We start from the raw sequence: 20,798 nt of genomic DNA, 5'->3' as shown, positions 1-20,798 counted from the left end.
ATCTTCTACAGAACTCCACTGGCGGCCTTCCCTAAATCATAAAAACAAAAATCACTTGTGGATAAAATTGAACAGTGGTAGGTTTGTGTGAGTGATACAATGACGGACAGTGCCAAATGTTATTTATTTTATGTTTAAATCACTAATTTATTAACCAGAGTGATTTTGTTTCTGTCTTTCTTGACAAGCTCAAAATATAGCTGAACACTTTCTCTTAGTACTGCTATGTAGGTACCTCCTTCAAATTATCTTCTAACGTATGGTCTTTTTGCTTTACAGAAGAGGAGGTTATTACAGGAGTTGGGAGACCAAAAGATCCCCTTTCGAGGACCTTTCGATCAGGGCTTTCAGCAACTGGTGAGTCAGCAGCATTGCTTCCTTATGCTGATGATGATTACGAGGTGAGTCAGAAAGGTTCCAGGACTGGTGTCACAGAAGATAGATATGTTTCCAACCCAAACTATAAAGTAAGAGTTTTGCCCTTCATTGTGGGACTGCCAATCAACCAGCATAATTACAGTGAGACCCTGCGGCATTTGTTTCGTTCACGGGAGCTGTGGCCGAACAACTGACGGCTGTTTCGCTCATGGCCTGTTCATATTGCTCATGATACCCTGAGCATCCGACATTTCCTGGCCAATAAGAACATCGCCCTCGTGTAGCAACTCATTCAGTGGACCTGTTTTAAATATTAGGATGGCTGTGAGGATGGGGTTTTGGCGGATCTCGGAAGAATCCTACCAGGAGTACATGAAGGCATGGCAAATAAGGCTAGGAAAGTGCATTACACTCCAGTGGGATTACGGCAAAGAGGAAACCTTGATTGTTGTTTGTAATTTGGAACTTTAGTGACACCAGTACTGGAACTTCGTCTGCTGTGTTGCAGGTAACTGGGGAAGTTGGAAAATTGGAGAAACGTTTAAGAAATATGAAACATAAACATATGTCCTGTGTTGCTACATGGAAATCAGTGTGGACTGAGTTTTTACCGATTATACCGCGGTTAGTTTTCAAATTATTATTATTATAATAATTATTATTATTTAACTTCGTTGTTATTTTTTATGGTGGGGGGGGCCTCATATTTTAGGGGGTTCTTGGTTTGTTTTGGGGTAATGAACGCCACGCAATAAACTACAGTAGTTGCCTGAGAATAAACGGCTATGCGGCACAAGAAGGCACGCTCAGCTTCTCCTGTACTTTTACTGGTTTTCATTTAATTGTTTGATATTCCATGCCTATAGTTTTTTTTCATCCAAATGTTTAGTTATGGCTGTTAGCGCTGGTTAATGATAGACTATTGCGAGTTCCAATTTATGTACAAATTTGGGTTGGAACAGAGTATCCACTGTACATATTGACTATGCTCTTTTATTATATGCCTCTGGTGCTACAAGACACTTTTTGAGGTAGTTTACTCTTCACTTTGGACTGAATCGCATTGAGGTTAAAACATTTTTGGGTGGGCCAATCCTAGATTTCGGGAACACACTTTTGTGCCTCTACGCCTTATGTTACAGCACTGGATCATATGGACATGAAGCTTACCTGACAATTTCTTGTATGTCTTGCTCAGTGGGACTCCAGTTACTCTGGTCTGGTTCTGAGGAGAGCCTGCTCCTTACCCGCTGAGCTCCATTGCAGAGTACAGGCCGCTCTGCTCACCCTACGCAAGAAGGGCTGCCTTTTGAGGGATCTGGTCCGCGTCCGAGACCGGGACGTCTTCACGTCCGTGTCGAGGGCCCTGCTGGGTGAACCGGGCCATACCTACCGGTACCTTGACACGAGGCTCTTTGCCATCCCCTGGCACAGCGAGGATACTGAGGTCAAAGGGCAAAACTGTTGCGACCCGGGTCTGAGGGCAGCCTGCAAAGCCTTGTGGGAGCTCAACAGCTTCTTCTGCTTGGACGTGTCTCAGCTCAAAGAAGGAGACAGGCTAGCACAATGCGCGAAGGCGGTTCAGGAGATAGAGACCAAGGCAAGCGATGAGGCCGATGTGGATTCCAAACACAGTGAGGACTCCAGAAACAGTGAAGGAGGAGACTCGGAGTCCAGGCAGAGCGAGGAGGGGGATACGGAGTCCAAGCATAGCGAGGAGTGGGACGTGGAGTCCAAACACAGCGACGAAGGCTGTTTGGTATCGAAAAGGGAAGGCGGCGAGTGGGACACTGCGTCCAAACACAGCAGTGAGGAGGGAGAATCCTCACAGGGTAAAGCGACCGATTCGGGGTTGGAGCACAGTGAAGGAAAACGGCCCACCTTGGCGCTCAAGACCGCCGGTGTCCCGCCAACAGGAGGCCGAGGGGAGCTACATGTGGCTCATCTCAAGCATAGCCTCTCCGATTACCACATTGAGGACAAGGAGGAACCAGAGAGTTGTTCTGAGCCCAGCCCGCCACGGGGGTTCACGAGATCAGCTAAGTTCAATGTCACCTTACTCAACTACATGGACCCGGCGGCCATGAGCCACCTAAAAGAGGAGCCCTATTACGGAATGGGGAAAATGGCTGTAGGGTGGCACCACGACGAGAACCTGATCAGCCACTCGCCAGTGGCTGTGTACAGCTACAGCTGCCACGACGACAAAGGTAAGTGTCACTGCGTTCTAATTAGACACTTTAATCTACATCCCATCACACGGGAGATGAGATCCATCACAACAATAACCCGTCAACTTATCTGTGTCGCTTTCAAGTGGATCAAATGCTGCTAACCTGACGTGTCGCCGCGCCCGGCAGCATCTGTAGACGCGGGCCTCCGGCGCAGCTACCATCAGATTCATCTCTGTGATAGTGTCAGGGCATTAGCAAATGTCATCAGCGGCTCGCTGCTGACAGCCTTATCGTGAGATCACAGACATCGGTATCTGAGTTCAATGGCACAGCCTTAACAAACAGGCCTTATCACGCACGCCGCATCTCATCTAAATCATTTCCCCGAGAAATGATCAATGCGCAATTATCTGATAGGGAAGAATGAACCTCGCTTTGATAAGTGTTTCTCAACTGTACTGGATGGATAAAACCACCATCTCCGAACCATGGTATGCGCGCTAAAGAGCTGATAGTATTCGCTGATTGACTTCATTGAGCGTCTTGACAAGAGAAGTTTGCTTTCTAGAGCACACGCAAAACAATTTACGGATGAGCAGGGCGGTTATGGTGAAAAGTTTGTCTTGTTTCCTGACACAGTAGGCATAGTTTAAATATCGTCGCTGTCCTGTGAAAAACAATGTCCATTTTTTTCAATTTTCTTATTTTTACATGAATGGTGTTTTCACGTTACAAAGATTGCATTACTGTGAAAATTATTTTTTTTTCCAAAATTGGACATAAGTGTTTTTCACAGGACAGGGACGATGTATAATTCCACCTTGTCGTATTAGCATTATACATAGTTTTTACATAATTTACTATAAACATTGTTTATACATAATTTTTCAGGATAGTAGGGATGTCACAATATCGGCAATATCATGATATCGCAATACTGTATGAAAATTGCCATGATATATCGTCGTCGTAATGTCACAATACTAATAGTAGCAAAACTGTTTAAAAGTTATTTTCCATTTGTGCAGCTACAACACCCTCTGGTGGTTAGGTTACTAGTGCAGTTTAATTTGATGCATGACTGGCCAAGCCCATTTCTTTGTGAATGCTGTTATTATGTACAGAATATTGTGATGTTCTTTTTTTAAATATGAACGCTTTTTTGTTACAATATCGTGAGCTTTTATTCAATAGCGTGAACTTTTTATATATCGCCAACCTCTCCACAATATCGTAATAATTATTGTATCGTGAAGTCCATATCATGATATTATAGGATCACGACATTTGAATATTGTGACATCCTTGTGATTTGTTGTGACACATTTTAGTTCACTTGGTTAAAATGATTCAAATAAACAGGTGTAATGAATCAAGTATAGTATGGTATCGATGATCAATTAAGGTTCAATACAAATTTTAACCGTTCAGCCAGCCTGCCTTTTATTATTATTATTTTTTTTAAAAAGCCTTTCATAATAGGCCCTGTGAGAAGTTGTCAGTGACCAGACACTTGCACAAGTCTGAATGGCAAATATGTGTGAGCAAGTCCAAGTCGAACTCCAGTGAATCAGGTGCGGCGTCAAACATGGTCCACAGCTGGTTTTCCTTCACTGGGGTGTCGTAAGCAGGAACACCTGCTGGAGCGTTCCGCTTCAAACATTTGCCACGGGCCATTTCAGTTTCGACCTTCAAAACATTGCGGACTAACACCTCAGCGCACTTTGCAGCTGCGTCTCTTCCAGACTGCCGAGACCAAAGTCTGACCAGAGCTTTAGTCCGGTGATTGACTCAAGAGTGTTCCCAGGACCGAGATGAAGAAATTAAACTCTTTTAACCATAAGGCTACTCCATGTTCAGACGGCTGGTCGCCTTAGGGAACCGTCCTTCAGAGGGAGATCCAAAGGAATCTGCCGTGGCTGTGTTTTAACCCACACAGACGGCGGATATTCCACCATTGCCGAGGCCTTAGGGAATTCTGTCATTACCCGGCTCTCAGAGCACAATGGCGGGAAATTAAGTTACTATTTATCCGTGCTGAGCAAAAAGGAAAAGGCAGCTGCGGGGCAAAGAGGCCCGAAAAGACTTTAGTATCGATTTGTGCTGAAGGGTGTCGGCCATCCAGGTTAAATCTTGTTTTCTGAGCATGCCGTCGTAAGAACAGCGAGGAGAGGGGAGAACAGTGCAGGCGCTTACCGTGAACGGAAGCAGGAACATCATTGGCCTTGCCGCCATCCAATAACACTCATTGCACAACATCAAGCCGAGGCTTTTATCCAACAGTGTCCTATTGCACGTCCTAATGATAGCCTAACGATCTTGTGCAGACAGCCAGGATCAACCCACAACACATACTGTCCCTACTTTCTCGAGACAAAGATGTGTATATTGCATTGCGCTTGAGTTTCATAGGGATATGGATTGAATGTTTTTAAGACTGCAGAAGTGGATGCATAGCGAGTTTGGTGTGTGGTGATTTTAAAGTAGGCAGCTTGAACAGTTGGCTTGTTAGAGAAATACATTGAAACATTGAAAATACATTGTGTTTTATCATTAATAACTACACGACCTGTTTTTGCAGTCGCATTATGTTTCATCATTAATTCATTATCATTTTTTGTATCATTGAAACCACTGTTGGTATATATGCAACACAGCATTGTCCTTTATTTGCTGAACGAGGGGTAGGATATTTAAAAGTTCTTTGAACTTCAACCTACTCCTTTTCAGTTTCAATTGTAATTTTACTTTGAAACTTGTACATTCTGTTTTAAACATGATGCCCACAAAAAAATAGAAATAAATCAAAATGTAAATGTGATGAATAGATTTTTATTATAGTATAATGTCATTGTTCAATAAAAGGCATGTTGCTTTTTTTCACGTTTAAATTAAAAACACACAAACACCCAGCATATGGAGTTACATGCTCCTCGCTGGACAGTGGTCACAATCACACATTTGAATGATACAATTTTAAATATTTAAGCCAATAATTAGTCATACCCTGGGCAAACTGTGAGCAAAATAAATGATTTGTTGAATGGATATATTCTGGGAGGAAATACAATACAATACAATATCGTTTTATTTATATCGCGCATTTCACAACAGCTACAGCTGTAACAAAGCACTTTACATACAACAACAAAATAGCCATAATACAACAAGTGAAAGCATAGAAACACAAAACACTATATAGAATGGACACCGGAAAACAGCCGAAAACTGTCAGTCTCAGGTCGGATCAAAAACCAACGAATAGAAATGTGTCTTCAAACGGGTTTTGAAAATGGACAGAGTGGGGGCTTGCCTAACATTCAATGGAAGGTCATTCCAAAGAACAAAAAACAAAAATGTTTTGAGGGATATCGCCAATGAAAACTGTACACTTTTAAAAAGCCTTTTGGATTGTTTCTATTCTTTCTTTTACATCTATGAGCAGATTTGAGCTGAACACTCGCCATTACTCACCAGTCTGAACATATCCTCATAAGTAACTTCAGAGCATTCAAGTAGCCTTCATAAAACAGGGTTGAATCGGATTTGCATTTTTTGAGAAAGCCTCTGAATCATAAAAAAATGAATTTGACTTGACTTGAAATCGTATTTCCTCATGAAACTTTTTGTCATAATGTGAATAAAGCACATTTCTTACATTATGTTTCTACTTTCTCATGTCATTTCCAGCTCCAAGATACACATTCATCAAATAAAAAAGTGCTTTAACTCAAAATGTATCCTTTTCGGCTTGAAGTTCTCAAAGAGCTTAACAAACGACTTGAATTTAGTCCCTGAGGGACAGTCCTCGACTTTATTTATTGGGCCTGCCTTTACTGTTAAATGGTCATATTATTTTGATTTGCATCACATTTAGAACGGCTACTAGAACATCATAAAACACCAGGCTGCCTAAATGTGTGTTTGTATTTCAAGTTTGGCACTTTTCACTGCCTGAAATGAGAGTGTACTCGTGTGTCGTAATGTCGGGCCGCGTTGTGATTGACAGGCGAGAGCAGTGAGGGCAGCGGCGAGAAGGCGAGCTGGAGGATCGGCCTCAAGGTGGCCTGGGACATCCACACACCTGGCCTGATGCTGCCTCTCCAGTCTGGAGACTGCTATTATATGAGAGGTACTAAATCCCAACAACACACACATCTACATGCACCATGCAGCCACGCTCGAAACCATTTTTCATGTTTTTCAAGCGTTCACTCCCTAATGAGCCATACCCGCAGCCATGACCATGTAATTCACTCGCTTTTTGTTCTATTCTCGCCATTTAAACTTGGACTCCCGGTGAAAGCGATCTGGTGGGTTGTGAATCTGTGCGGGAGCGACTGCGAACTGAAGTTCCATGAAATTGAGTGCATTAGCGTAGGTTAGGGAAGTGCTATTTGCTGAAGCCAGACAGATGGACTGAAAGTTTCTGGGTGTAAATCAAAGTTTTAGGCTCAGGTCATATTGCTCTATTGGGTAGTAAACACATTCATGCTGATTGCTGATTATATCATCAACAAAGCCAAAATCGACTTTTTTTTTCTGTTCATGTGAAGCTTTTCTCATTTACCTTGGTGGAGGTATTTACTGTGCGAAGTGCATCTTGACTTCTCACAATAAAATACAATACAGTACAACTTTATTTACACATTTCACAACAGTTGCATCTGTAACAAAGCACTTTTCACAACGTGAAATAGCAATAATGCAACAACAAAGACAGTGAAAGCAATACATTGAAACACACAATGATACTAACACATTTTACAGTAGACACCAGAAAACAGCAGAACGGATTATCCTTTTTGCCATGTTTATTTTATTTGATTGTTTTTTTAAAAAAATCATTTCACATTTAGTGCTTGGTAGAAGTATTAGTTACAATGAGACCACCTGGCATCATCAAGTGCTTTAATATGGACTCCTGATGTTTTACCATTTTTAACACGATTGAGTAACATTGAACCACTAACAAAATACACAGAGAATTACAAATAATTCATTGACAATTTTGCAGTAATTTTACATATTAAGCAATACATAAAATTGTTTTACTATTTTTTGGGCGGGAGGGTGGGGGGGGGTGAAAAAGTACGTCAAAATTCATGGACAACAATAATAATGCTATTTTATTATTACAATTATCATTACAAACATTGTACATGCCACTGTATTATTCCTTTCAGAAATATAACAAAGTGTACTATACTTTTAAATGATTTTAAAGTTTTCAGTTAATGTGTTTAAATGTTGTCAACGTACATTCTAGTAATATTTGTAACCTACTTTTGTATTCTCAGCTTTGGTTTTTGATTTTTTTTTTTGTTAATATGAAATGTGCTACGTAAATAAAACTGCCTTGCCATTTACCAATGATGTTAATTTAAAACAGCAGTGGAATAAAGCATATGGTCTTTTTTTAAAACTACACGAGTGATATTGTTCATTATTTACTAAAAAAAAAGCCTCACCCAAAGACGCTTCAGCCACTATTTGCATTAATAAGGTCATCAAATTTGGTTGCCTCACAAACAGGCCATAATCGAAATCTACCATTTATTTTGACAAGCAGGAAATATGAATTTCACTAAATCCGTGACTCCTTGAAGACACCACAGTTGCTTCTTCTGAGAGCGCCGCAGCCTGTCCCTCATATTCGCCTTGACAGGGCTTGAAGCCGACCTCCTTTTAGCAGAAATGAGATTTACAATAGAACCGTCAGTTTCAGGCCGGGGCCCGATAATAGAGTGATGGGCCGTTGCGCAGACCGTTCTAATGGGACTTGACTGTCGTGGATCAGTGGGGGATTTATGCTTCGCTCACTGAGCACGCCCTTGAGAGGCCCCGACTGCTGCGCGCCGATAGTGGCTGTCGCCAGGGGGCCTCGGCCGTCTGTTGCTTTGTCGGCCCACCTGAATTAAGTACTTGGCAGGAGATACACATGCAAAGGTTGCCGGTGCTTTTTCATTCGAGACAGGACTGAATCTGAGTATGAATTGTCGTTTGGTCTTTACGTGCCCCGGTTTTGACTGACGACCACTCCAGAGCATAACTCGCGTAACTCGCCTCTTGCCCATTGTCAGCCGGGGTGGACTCCAGGACACCCACGATCCTCACTCGCACTAGCGCTATAGCAAATGGGTGGATAGACAGAAACCGACGGACACCGCGATGCCTTTCCCGCACCATTTGTCTCCCGGCGGCCCCTTTTCAAGTGCTAATGTCTGAACCACTGGAGGCAAATTGAATCACCATCATCTCCACCCAAATGGAATTTGGCCAGTTAAAGAAGGAACAGTGCAAGTCTTGACACCGGGCCTGTTCGATAATCAGATTCCCAGCTCCCAATGCACAGAGGAGGGTAGGGGGTGGGTGCAGACATGAGTTGACCCAATATATTTAAAAGCCTGCTTTCTGGAAAAAGGAGGACAAGTGGCAGCAGGCGCAGGGGTTGAAAGAAAGATAAATACTTATTACAGTTATTGAGTTTGCCTCAACTCCCCTCCTGATGCCGCCAACGCATCCGGCGTGCCAAGAAAAGAGCAGATTGATGGAGATAATTTGTTATTGGATATAAACAGTTTTAAAGACGCCGAGTAATTCCGCCCGGGGACCTAATCCGTCACAATCTCATCAGAGTGAGGGAGGGAAAGAAATGGCGGCAAAGTTGTTTTCTTTGTCGCCGTCTTTTTCCCGCTTCCTCCGTTCCCACCAAACAATAATATTGTCCTCCCAAAGCGCTCGGCTGTTTGACTTTCAAATCGCAGGCATTAGACGGTGTACTCCCCGCTCCAGGCGGGTGTAAATACGCACATGTGCCGCCATCGACAGCCCTGTCGCGGCTAAATTAATTATTGGTCTATGAGGCAAATAACGGCAGCACCGAGGAACATCTATACTCACAAGAAACACATGGCGGGATAGGCGGGAAACAGCAGTAAGGCCTCTCCGTAAAGCTCCCGCGATATTGGACAAATGTTTGTCGGTATGGCGCTGGCGTTTTCGACAGATTGAGCGTGATCTGGCGTTGTTTGCTAATTAAGAGACCACAGTATAGCGCTGCGTGCTCCGTGTGGACCCAACACAGTCTGTTGCACAGTACCCCAAAATTTGGGCCACATTGACGCCAGGTATATGGTACAGTTTGTTCCATGTGTTTTTTTTGTTGTTTTTTTTTAAACTTTTGGACCACACTCAAACTGAGTTTCGCCCTTTCGAAAACTTTTGTCTGTGTGTAACTATATGCAACATTATCTGTCAACATCAAACCCCAACTCCAGCTCTAGAGATAATGTTGTTCCCACAGAGCCGAGTGATTGTATACCTGTGAGTATTGTTGTATATATGCTGCGGTTGGAGCGGTATAGGAAATGGATGGTTGCAAGTGTATGCTCTGTTTGTAAGTGTTGCTGCTCCGTGAGTGTTAAATTAGCCATTGTTTGAGGGTTGATAATTACAGCAACAGCTACGCTATGCTAATTTTCATTAGCATTTTTTCATTACATCGGTTAGGGTTAGGGTGGTAATCGGTGAAATAAAAAATATACGGGGCACATGTCAGTGCGTCTATGGGACCGAAAGGTATACAATTTTGCCTTTATTTGGCTCCATGTGATGCGGTACCGGTTATGTCTGTTCTCAATGCCGTTTGTTTGACTCGGAATGACTGGGACCACGTGGGTCGGCTAAATGTTGAGGTGAGAACTTCGTGACGGTTGGGCGATGACCAGCTCTGGTATTAAGATGGCAGTCTTTAATTAATTACTTTGGTCGAACAGTTTATTGTTTAGATATAAATTGTTTAATTATCCTTAATTTTACGAAAAAAAACCACCCTGAAGCAAGTACATTTCGCCTCTTATTTGAATAATTATGCGAGCGAGAGCGTGAGACCAGGTGTAAGGAATTCTTTAAACATATGTTTGTGTTTTTATCCTGTTTGGTTCATAATTTCTTAAACTACTGCCATTAGAAAAGCTAAACAACATAAGATGGGTTTATATGAAGATGTTTTTTTGTTTTTCCGATTGAAATCATTCTGAATAAAGATGTCTTGAAACCTATTTACTTTTTTTACAGTCCAGCCATTCAATACCAGGGACTTATTTATATTTTTTTTAAAATTTTTTCAAACGTTAGGGTAAAAGAGGGTCTGAAAATGTCTGCCAGTGAATGAGTTAAAGTGCACATTCGACGACGTCACTATGAATTTATGTCAAGACAAAGCACGTAGAGGAAATACTGTGAATCCGAAATTCCATTTGGACTCGTCATTTTGCGGTGTTTATATGGAGCATTTTCATTCCGTTTGGTCATTTTGATTCATTCAAATTGGAATAGATGGCTCCATGTAAACCTGGCTATGGACATAAACGATGTAAAATGCCACAAGAAACCAAAGAAAAATCCTGGTAGACATTTATACTTGACATTTTGAACCATCTTCTTGAACTAAGTTAGTTAAAGCCGCAACATGCTTATGCTTTCTTTTCTTTTCTTTGGTGTTGTAACTTTTTTCTTTTGTCTCTTTGCCAGATAACCTGAACAGCACCCACCAGCACTGCGTCCTCGCCGGGGATGCCGCTCGCTTCAGCTCCACCCACAGAGTGGCTGAGGTAAGATTGTTCTCAAAGAGCCCAGGCTCAAAAGAGAAAAGCGAGCCCCCATAAAGAAATATATTTTCACTTTCACCAAACCACAGAATCAGCATGCTGATAACTAAAGCTAATTTCTAAAAAATAAAAAATAAAAATTCATAATACTGTATTTCCTCTAATGACTTTTAATTTGTGAGTTGTATAACCTTGTCAACGGTGTATTTTATGAGTTAGCAACGTCACTTTGGGTCATCATCTAGTATGTACTTCACACTGTTTATTTTCCGCCCCACATCAGTGTTCCACTGGGACTCTGACCTACATCCAATCACGATGCCAGGAGGCCCTGTGCAACCTGCACACGGATCCAGGGACCGGCTCCCACAGCCTGACGAGCCTGAGGCCGGTCACCATGCAACACTGCGAGGAGATCCACAACGAGGTGCGTGTGTTCTGTAGTGACCCCCGCATCACATCACAGCGGTGGAAGGAAGGGGTGTCACATTTGTACATGATTGAAAAGCTGCCAATGTCACCGGTGTCGTATTGTTTCACCACATGGAATCAAAGGAGCCTCTTTAGTCCAGGGGAAATAAGGCTCGTTTTTTGAAGTCCAAGTGAAAACAGAACACTTCAAAGTTGTCAAAATTAATAGCAAACATAAAATACATCTGTTTTACTCATAAAACATAGATTGGAAAATAACTCACTAAAGCTGTCTGAGTGACGTATGTTGTTTGTTTGCACATGGTTTAGAGTGTGTGTTGCACAGTGCCACACCTTAGTCCTTGGACTGATTAGCAACAGGACATTTATTTCGGTTTGAAGATTTACTGTGCACTGAATGCATAAAAAGTTGGGAACATCTCATATAAATTCGTTTATTCTTTTTTTATTGTGTTTTTTTTTGGTTCATTTTACTAAGTGCATATGCATATATTACTTCCCTAATATATTTTATTTTAACTCTGTGTGTGTATTAATTTTTATGTATTTTCGTTATATTTCGCTTTATTTAGATTGCATTATTTCTACCGTATTGTTTGGACGATAAGTCGCTCTGGAGTATAAGTCGCACCAGTCCAAAAAAATAAAAGCATCTTGAAGAAGAAATAAACAAATAATTTGCTCCATATATATATTTATGTGTGTGTGTATCTGACTTTGTGGACTGTTTGAAGTTATTTCGTTTATTTTGTCGTATAAGGTGGTGATAATCGTTAGTAATTGCTTCAAGGAACAATCACAGCACGTCTATGTTGTGCTCGTGCGTGAGCTCGACTTTGAATTTGTGGATTACTTCAAGATGTTCTTTTTATTCTATAGTGAAAGGTGCTGATGATTCTAAATAACCGGCGCAAAAAAAAAATTGGATGGTTTGTCAAGTCTGATGCTGTCCTGAAGCAAGAACGTGTGGGTGTTGGACTTGTGGGTTACTTTGAGTCTTGCGAATGTTACTTGCGGATGTTAAGCGAACTGGACTTTTAAGTGTCATGTGTGCCCAAACCTTGAACTGCTGTCTGCAAAATGGCATCAAAGGAAGTGCTTAGCATAAACATGCATTTGATCCTGGTTTAACATGCCCTCACTTCCTTCTGCACCGTGGGACTGTGCCCGGAGCGCTAGTATGTTAAAGCTGATGCAAAAGAACCTTCTCCATCTCCTCGCTCCACTTAGCCGCTTGTTCCCACTCTGGGAAACAGCGCCTCAAAGTCCAGGTTGTTCTCATTTGCCCCAACCTGTGATGGATTGTATGGCAACAGCCTCCCCATATGTTATCTAAAGATGGCGTCTTGCCCCGGCGCTGCTTGCTAACCCCTTTTCACTCCAGACAATGAGCAACTCCAACTCAGAGACCCTCTTTGTGCTTGCTTGCTGCAGGCGAACAGTTAATATCGTACTTCACCTCTTTGCCCTCTCCTCCGCAACTCTGGGCTCTCAAGTCCTGCGCATCCTGGCCAACGCTAGCATCCCGGGACCCTCAATGGGACCACATGACGGATGAGTCTGACATAAGGTTGTTTAAAGGTTGTAGACAACATTAATTATTCAGCCCTGCTAAACATTAGGGCTGCATTTTTTCTTTGTTTTTGTTTTTTTTTGTTTTTTGGGGGGTTGAGGGTACGTCAGCTGAGTTAGCAAGTCCTGCTAGTTTGCCAGGATTAGCAAAAAACAAGCTCCCGCCAGGAAGTGCATTGTTGCAATATCGAAAATCTAACCTAGATAAAATATCTACAATGAAGATATTTCTTCTTAGCGGGCTGTTTTTCCCCCCTAAAAATCTTCATACGGTACCATTACTTATTGAGATGTTATTACTGGTTATGAGTAAGCTTAATTTAGCAAACCAAAGCCTAATTCTATTGGCGTACGGGTAGTATAAGTAAACTAGTATGACACCACTGGCCGATTTTGAGACTAGCTACTGTATGTGTACCTGTTTTAAGAAATGTTAAGTCAAATGTACCTGTTGTATTGGCAGATATTTTTTCTTAAATTAAGTAAAATATTCCCAATTTCAAAACTTTTCATGGCATATGCATTCAGAAAAGCAAACTGCTATAAACGAGCAGTTGCTTGTTAATGTATGTGTTGAGGTGATGTGGTGGGTGGGTGGGTGTTTGAGGCAGCCGGCTGGGGCCCCCTCTTGGCATTTGCAATGATCGATGCGGCCATTTGTTTGAAGTTGCCCACGAGAGCAGAACACCCACTTAAATGATGTATTGTTAGCGGCGTTATTTATGACGGCGGCCCACGTTTGGCGTGCGGCAGGCTGCATATTGCGCAGGTTGTGTTTGACATGGACGACCGCAGTGTGAACAAGCCTGAGACGTGCAGGCACCCTGACCTGAGCATCGCCCTGTGGGCCCCTTTTAACAAAAGAAAGTGCGAACGGCAAAGCTAGCACCTGCTAACGAGGCAGTTGGAGTAAAGGGTGAAGTAGGCTAGTGGCCAACATGGAACAAAATGTATTAAAAAAAAACAACATTATCAAGCAAACATGATTTTTTTTTCTTTTTTGAGGGGTGGAGGAGAAGTTTCATGTTTGATTATATTCATTTATTTTCTTTAACTTTTATTTATCCAGGTGAGTCCCTTGAGGGCAGATTCTATTTTGAAATGCTGACCTGGCCAAAATTGGGAATGTTGATGCAAGTACTTACTGGAACTCAGCTGGTGTACTGAATAATGTACCTTTTTTGCATGTTTTTGAAAATTCTAGGCAAATAATAAAGTCATAAATTGTGTCAAGGAAGTACTGTTGGACTGATACGCAAAGAGAAGCTCTTATGTTGGGGAGGAGCTAAGTTAAAATAGCTTGACACTTGTCAGTGGAAGTAATACAAAGTTTTTCTCACATGTGCATGTACGCACGCAATTCCAGTGATATTTTTTTATTACTTATTTTATTTTATTTTTCAAAATGCCTTTACATGTCCAGCTTTAACAAGTAGACAATTTGTCAAAAAAAAAATCATTTTTACATTTTCTCTACCGCTCACCCAAAGTCAGTTAGGCTCCAGCTGTTAAACTAATGAGCACAAGGGTAATAGAAAATGGACAAATGTTTTCAGGCCATAAACAAAACAATTGGTCATAAACAGTCCAAAATTGTATCCATTCGTTAAAAACTGCAACGCCAAACATAAACAGCCCCTTGTAGTCTCTTGGTCATACTTACTTCTTTACTGAACTAGAAGGAGGTGGTCCAACCCAGTGTCACCACACGGCATATTGTACGCATGTTTTACCTTTGAAATGCTAATCCCAGACGCAAATGCCTTGTCCCATTTAAAGCTACTGTGTCACCTCCCAGGTGGGTGTGTGACAGAAAGCCCTCAGAGACCCCGCTTGCTAATGATGTTGGTAAATATTGAAGGGGGGGGGCAAGCTTCACCCCAACGCACATGTTCATGGGGGAAGTGCGCACGTGACCTTCCAAGGTCTCTTTGCTCGGCTTTGAAACGCCTTACCTGAGGGGCGTATGACATCTTGTTGTAATCTCCTAAAGTGTGTCTCCTGCTGATCTGTGCCAGATGTAGTCTGTGTGTCACGGTTATTATTATTTAATTTGTGTGTTCATCCTTTGTTTGCTGTATTGCACAAACAGAAAGGCAAACCAATGGCGTCATACTACAGCTGACTTGTTTTGCTGCTAATACGAGGGACCAAAATGTAAACGAAATGATATCCCAGAAAATCACAATAAAGGGATCTGATGATGCTACAAATGATACATTGAACTCAACTCAGGACACAGCTCCTTTTGTTTTGAAGATACTCACTTTTGAAGTGAGCAGAAGTATTGGAAGTGACATTATTAAATTAACTTTGCTCATTCACTGCCATTGACAAATTCACTTGTCTTTTCACAGTCCAGCCATTCAAACCCTGGAACTTATTTATATATATTTTTTCCAATTTTTTTCAAACATTAGGGTACAAGTTTGAAAATGTCTGGCAGCGAATGAGTTAAAGTGAAAAACATGAAATATTTGCTGGGATAATCCTTACTTCCAATAACTGAATCAAGCCTGCGACTCATTGACTTCATCAGACTGTTGATTTCTTCATTTGAATTGCTTTCCCAGTCATGATCCACCATGATCCGCAATAAAGACAGCGTGGATTGTCTTTTCACTCATGGAGGCAGCACTTCAACCCATATACTGTCCATTTTGAGAAAGCTTCAGAGAGATATCACTTTAAAAGTCATTGTTTGAGAGTTATGTTGCCGTTGGAAAATGTTCTGCGCACTTATCATAGCTGTGCTGTATAAGCGCTGGGCCACACATGAGCACGAGGTGACATTGTGGTGTGCGTGGCTTTTTTTCTACCTGATCTCTGAGGTCCTTCTGGGCGAAAGTAAACTCAAGTTGGCGGAATGGGATCGATTCAACTCTAATCAGCTCCCACCTCAGGCTTCCCCCCGTCCCTCTGGAAATTGATCGGGTCCGCTAAGGGAATACCATAAAGAACAAAAAAAGTGGCTCATTAAATGGGAGGGGAAAAAGGAGAGCTACTTGTCTTTTTTGGCCACAGTGGGCAACCAGGTGGCATAATGTGTGACTAATGTGTAGCTAGTGTGTCCGTCACCTAGGGAGATGACGGCAAGCGCCTCGGGGGAGCCGCTAGCGGAAAAAAACAACTCCAGCAACTCTTTCTTTGCACCCGTCCACCCTCGTAGCGCTCAGCTGGACGCTCCAGTCCAAAATGCCACGACTCCACAAAGTCCACCGTGGCTCAAAGCGGTTTGTTTTCTCCTAGCAGAAGGACAGGCAGACAATCAGAAGACAGAAATGGGAGGAAAGGATGTCCGATATCGGGCCTCGGCGGCTTTGTTGTTTGTTTGAGCCGCGGTGATCGAAGGGGAGTGGGTACGGGGGACCATAAAGGATGACATTTCTTTGAAGGCTGGCTTGTATGGAGCCACTGAGAGGTTTCGGAGTGGTGCCGACACGGCCCGGTCCTTGCATGTCATCCCTGCTGGGATCAGAGCGATGATCCTGTGTTCTGCCTCTACACTAGATAATACATCACATACTACAGGAAAAAGGAACACTAGAACTTGCGGAATCTCGAAAATCCAGCTTCCAATTTTTACACGCTTTCTTTTTTTCGTTTGGAAATAATGGAGACACAAATAAATTCCATTGCCATCATAAACTATTCATTAATTTTGCAGGCAGTGTCTTAAGTAACATTTGAACAATCTGCACTGCCATACAAGTAAACACAAGTTGACGTATAATAGGACTTTCATTTTAACTCATCTGAACTCAGGTATACATTTGTGTTTATAATGTGTTTTTTGGCACTAAACAGTTTGAAGAAAGCATTCGTCCTCTTTATAAAGAATTGTTGTTCACTATCTGCAAAACTGCTGCTTGTTATGAAGTACGCTGTCACCATTTAGCGCTTGTCACCATTTTCTCGAACGGCTGGTCTATTTCCCGGCCGGTTGTACGGCTTTATGGTCGCCGTTTAGCTCCCGTCGACGATTACGTGTCATCGCGTCACGGTGTTAAATCGTCATTTGATCTCATTTAAAATTATTATTAGTTGTGTGCGAATTTGGCCTCAATGCTCCTCCATATATACTTGACTGGAATTGTGAACGTATATGTACTTGTTACACAAAAATGGCAAGAAAATTTTATTTAAAAAAAAAAAAAGATTGCTTTTCTGTTTATTCTACCTACGTCACCTCATCTGCCGAAACTTGTCGCTGCTCGCTTTGTGAAGCAACGCGATATAGTGCCTGCAAAAAAATTCCTTTAGAAGACGGAACAATGACATTTCGGGTATCATTTAAAATGTCTGCAATTCCACTTTTTGCTGTACAGTTGTCAAAATGCAGTGCTGCTTGCTTTGTGTTGGCTGCCGATGATGCTTTGTAGGACGTTTTGGGGGAGGACGGCGTCATCTTTGCGTTGGCGGCAATTGGCGGGCGCCCGTTGACATCCGCGCTTACGCCCGCAACTTTTTAGGCAGGGATGCAAACAAAGGGCATAGGCAGTATTGACGCAAAGAACAAACCCGCGGAAACCCGCGCACAGTTAGAAACACCTGGCGACATGCCGCGTCCTTGCAAGGAATAAATCAGCACTTCAAAAGAGCGCGAAACAAAAAAATACAGTCCCAGCGGAGGAGTCGGTAGGCGAGACTGTTATCTGTAAACGAGGCGGGAGGGGAAGTGGGATGGCAATATGTGGGCGGAGCTTTCTGTTGTTCTAGTGGGTAAGACTTTGATTATTGTATTTTACTCAGCCTGTTAAATCACATTGTATTCTGAGCAATTAGACAGCAAATGGAAAAAAAAATCCCACTTTGGTTGCAAATCTTATCAAAAGTTAAGAACTATTTACCTTTGTGGGCATTTTAAGATGGAAATGCAATAATTAGTTGTTGTCACAATTTTAATTACTCATTTAAAAAATGTTTTTCACAATTTCGTAAAATCTTATGAAAACTGTAACACTTCGTAGAATCTCTTGTAAAGAGGTAACCGGAAACGTAAACAGTTTTTGAAATTGACAGCTTTAAATCAATTTATCATCATCCATCAGATTTTTAAAAAAGGCCGATACCCATGTTTGGCAAAATACCAAATATCATCAAAATGACGAATATCGGCGCCGGTCCATTCCTAGTTGGGACATGAAATCCTGTAGTACATTATACCACACTAATGCATTTCAGTTGACTTTGGTAATTTACTGTCATGAAGTAAATCATGTGAGAGAACAGAAGAGGACCGCATAGCAGGCTTGCCCTTAAATTGCCATGATGGGATGAAAGTGTCATGATTTAATGGTTCATGGTTACACCAGGGATCAACTGTGTTTAATAACTGAAAACTAAAAAGGGTGCTGACTACTTACAGCGCATACAGTACTCCCATCAAGAGCGTAAAACATGGTGTTTGTGTGTGCGCGTTGGCTTGCGTGCAGGTGGAGTTCGAGTGGCTGCGGCAGTACTGGTTTCAGGGCCAGCGCTACACACGCTTCTGCAGCTGGTGGAGCAAACCCATGGAGAAGCTGGAGAAGGACTGGAAGCTCATGGAGACCATGGTGAGCTTTTGAGCTTGTGCTTACCAACGCAACACAAAGTACGCTTGCGCAATCTAAGGAGGTCATACACGAGCACTGTATCTTAACACAACAGAAAGTTAATAGTGCTCACTTTTGATTGACACGGACATTTTGTCTACTTGGGAGAGGGACAAGCTTCATTGGATTGTTGCAGAGCAGTTTTAAAGCACAGCAAGCTAGAAATGATAAAACATAATTGAAAAAAAAGTAGCTTTGGGATGTGGAATTTGATGTCGTACAAATCTGGATTTCATATAGTTCTGAATTGACAAATTATGTACAAATTTAATATGTTTGAAATGATGAATTACACAAAGTTATTATTAAGAATTGACAATTGATAATAGAAGAACTTCGAGCATTCGACCTGAGTCCACGAAGACATCAGTATTGTCAAATGCAAAGTATGCAACTTTAAATGTGAACTGTTGTTCATCCCCCAAAACTAAATTGTTTCTTCATGTAGTACAAAAGTGAATAATTTGGAATTTAAAAAATTTGGGAATTTTGGAAGCCACAATTGTATGACATCGAGTCACACACTCCCCTAAAATTTGCTTTGCATTTTGGCTATTCCGATTTGCGGGCATTTAAGGCGTATACGTCAGCTTATACCCGTACATCTCAACTACAAAAAAGCATGCAAACAAAAAAGGAAAAAGGAAGAAAAAAACTAAGAACTAAACATACATTCAAACTGAAAAATAGATCAAATAAAGCAGGAATAAAAACGAGGCGAAGCAGTATACTTTATTCCTAAGTACTATTGCTAAGCTACTTTTTGCCAAATGAAACGCATATATTGTCAAATTTTGTGAATTTTTATTTTCATCCACGAAGCAACAACTTTTCTTCACCATTCTTTTTACCATAGAGCAATCAAATTTAATCGCCAACTAATCATTTCAAGGATAACTTATCAGCACCAAAATCTCCACCAAACCAGCAAGTAGCATAACACCAACGTAAACACCCGCCTGCTTGTGATGGAAACACAAAAATCAACACAAATGCGATAACTGCCCATCGTCCAGGCAGTGGGGACGCATGCGTGCGTTTGTGCGTGTGTTCATTGCGACATGACGGACGGGCGCCTTCAAAAAGACCTGTCATTTGTTTAATCGCAGCCTCGCAGACGCTTTTATTGCGGAGGGACGTGGCTATTAGTCAGACACCACTGTAAAGGAATCACTTTGTAATGTCACACTCATAATTAAGTCTCCGGCATGGCTCTGTACACATGTGCCACACACATTTACACACCAGCGACACGCCTAAACACAACACCGTGCTTGCTCTCCAAAGTGTTTGTGTGCGTGTTGAACAGCCTTGACGCTCAAAGCAGCAGGGGGCACTCTTGCATCACTGCAGCATCCTCCCATCTTCCGACGCTCTCTTCCTCCTGCTTTCTCTCTCTCTCTCTCTCTCTCTCTCTCTCTCTCTCTCTCTCTCTCTCTCTCTCTCTCTCTCTCTCTCTCTCTCTCTCTCTCTCTCTCTCTCTCTCCCGCTCCCTGTGTTTCCTTAAGTCTCTCGCCCACCGCCAGCGCCTGGAGAAGCTCTCAGTCTGTGTCAATGTGCAGAGCTGAGCAGTAATCACATCTAATGCTCAGGCGGGGATAAAGACTGAGAGCACCTCCACTCTCTCGCTCTCTCTTTCCATAGCTCTCCCGTCCTCTCACTGTCCAAGCACTGCCTGGCGGTGAGTTGGTGGGCGGGTGTTTTTTTGTTTTTTTTTGAGGGGGGGAGACAGGAGCTAAACTCATCTGGAGCGCCGCCTCTGGGGGCCCTAAGATGAAGTGAGTGATTTGGAGGCGCATTTAGAGAAGGGCATCAAGTGAAATGTGAGGTCTCTCTCTCTCTTGCTCTCTCGCTTTGTGTTGTAGTGTCACCCAGCTCGTTCCTAATGTTGCGGAGCAGCCACGTAAGCCGTGGCCGGTGAAGACGTCTTTACATTTGGCATTCGTCCAAAGACTGCAATACAAAAAAAACCCAAAAACTTTTTCGTTTTAAAAATAAAGTCAAAACAACATGAAGCATCGACTTATGCAGTACTG

The 20,798-nt window shown here is 42.2% G+C and overlaps 1 protein-coding gene across 2 annotated transcripts in view; it reads left to right on the top strand.

Annotated features, from left to right (window-relative positions):
- The window catches only part of fto (FTO alpha-ketoglutarate dependent dioxygenase), a 217,817-nt gene that overhangs the window by 91,150 nt on the left and 105,869 nt on the right, over positions 1 to 20,798 (top strand). For both annotated transcript variants that reach the window (XM_086026117.1, XM_086026118.1), the window contains exons 2-7: positions 280 to 357; positions 1,577 to 2,588; positions 6,562 to 6,684; positions 11,088 to 11,167; positions 11,448 to 11,591; positions 18,604 to 18,723. In XM_086026117.1, coding sequence (XP_085882243.1) covers positions 280 to 357; positions 1,577 to 2,588; positions 6,562 to 6,684; positions 11,088 to 11,167; positions 11,448 to 11,591; positions 18,604 to 18,723 — 1,557 coding nt within the window. The remainder of the gene's footprint in view (positions 1 to 279; positions 358 to 1,576; positions 2,589 to 6,561; positions 6,685 to 11,087; positions 11,168 to 11,447; positions 11,592 to 18,603; positions 18,724 to 20,798) is intronic.

The sequence above is a fragment of the Filicampus tigris genome, chromosome 3 (assembly GCF_054856515.1).
Source record: "Filicampus tigris isolate MCC_2025a chromosome 3, RoL_Ftig_1.0, whole genome shotgun sequence".
NCBI lineage: Eukaryota > Metazoa > Chordata > Actinopteri > Syngnathiformes > Syngnathidae > Filicampus > Filicampus tigris.
The sequence above is the reverse complement of the archived record's forward strand: the minus strand, read 5'-3'. Positions and strand labels throughout refer to the sequence as shown.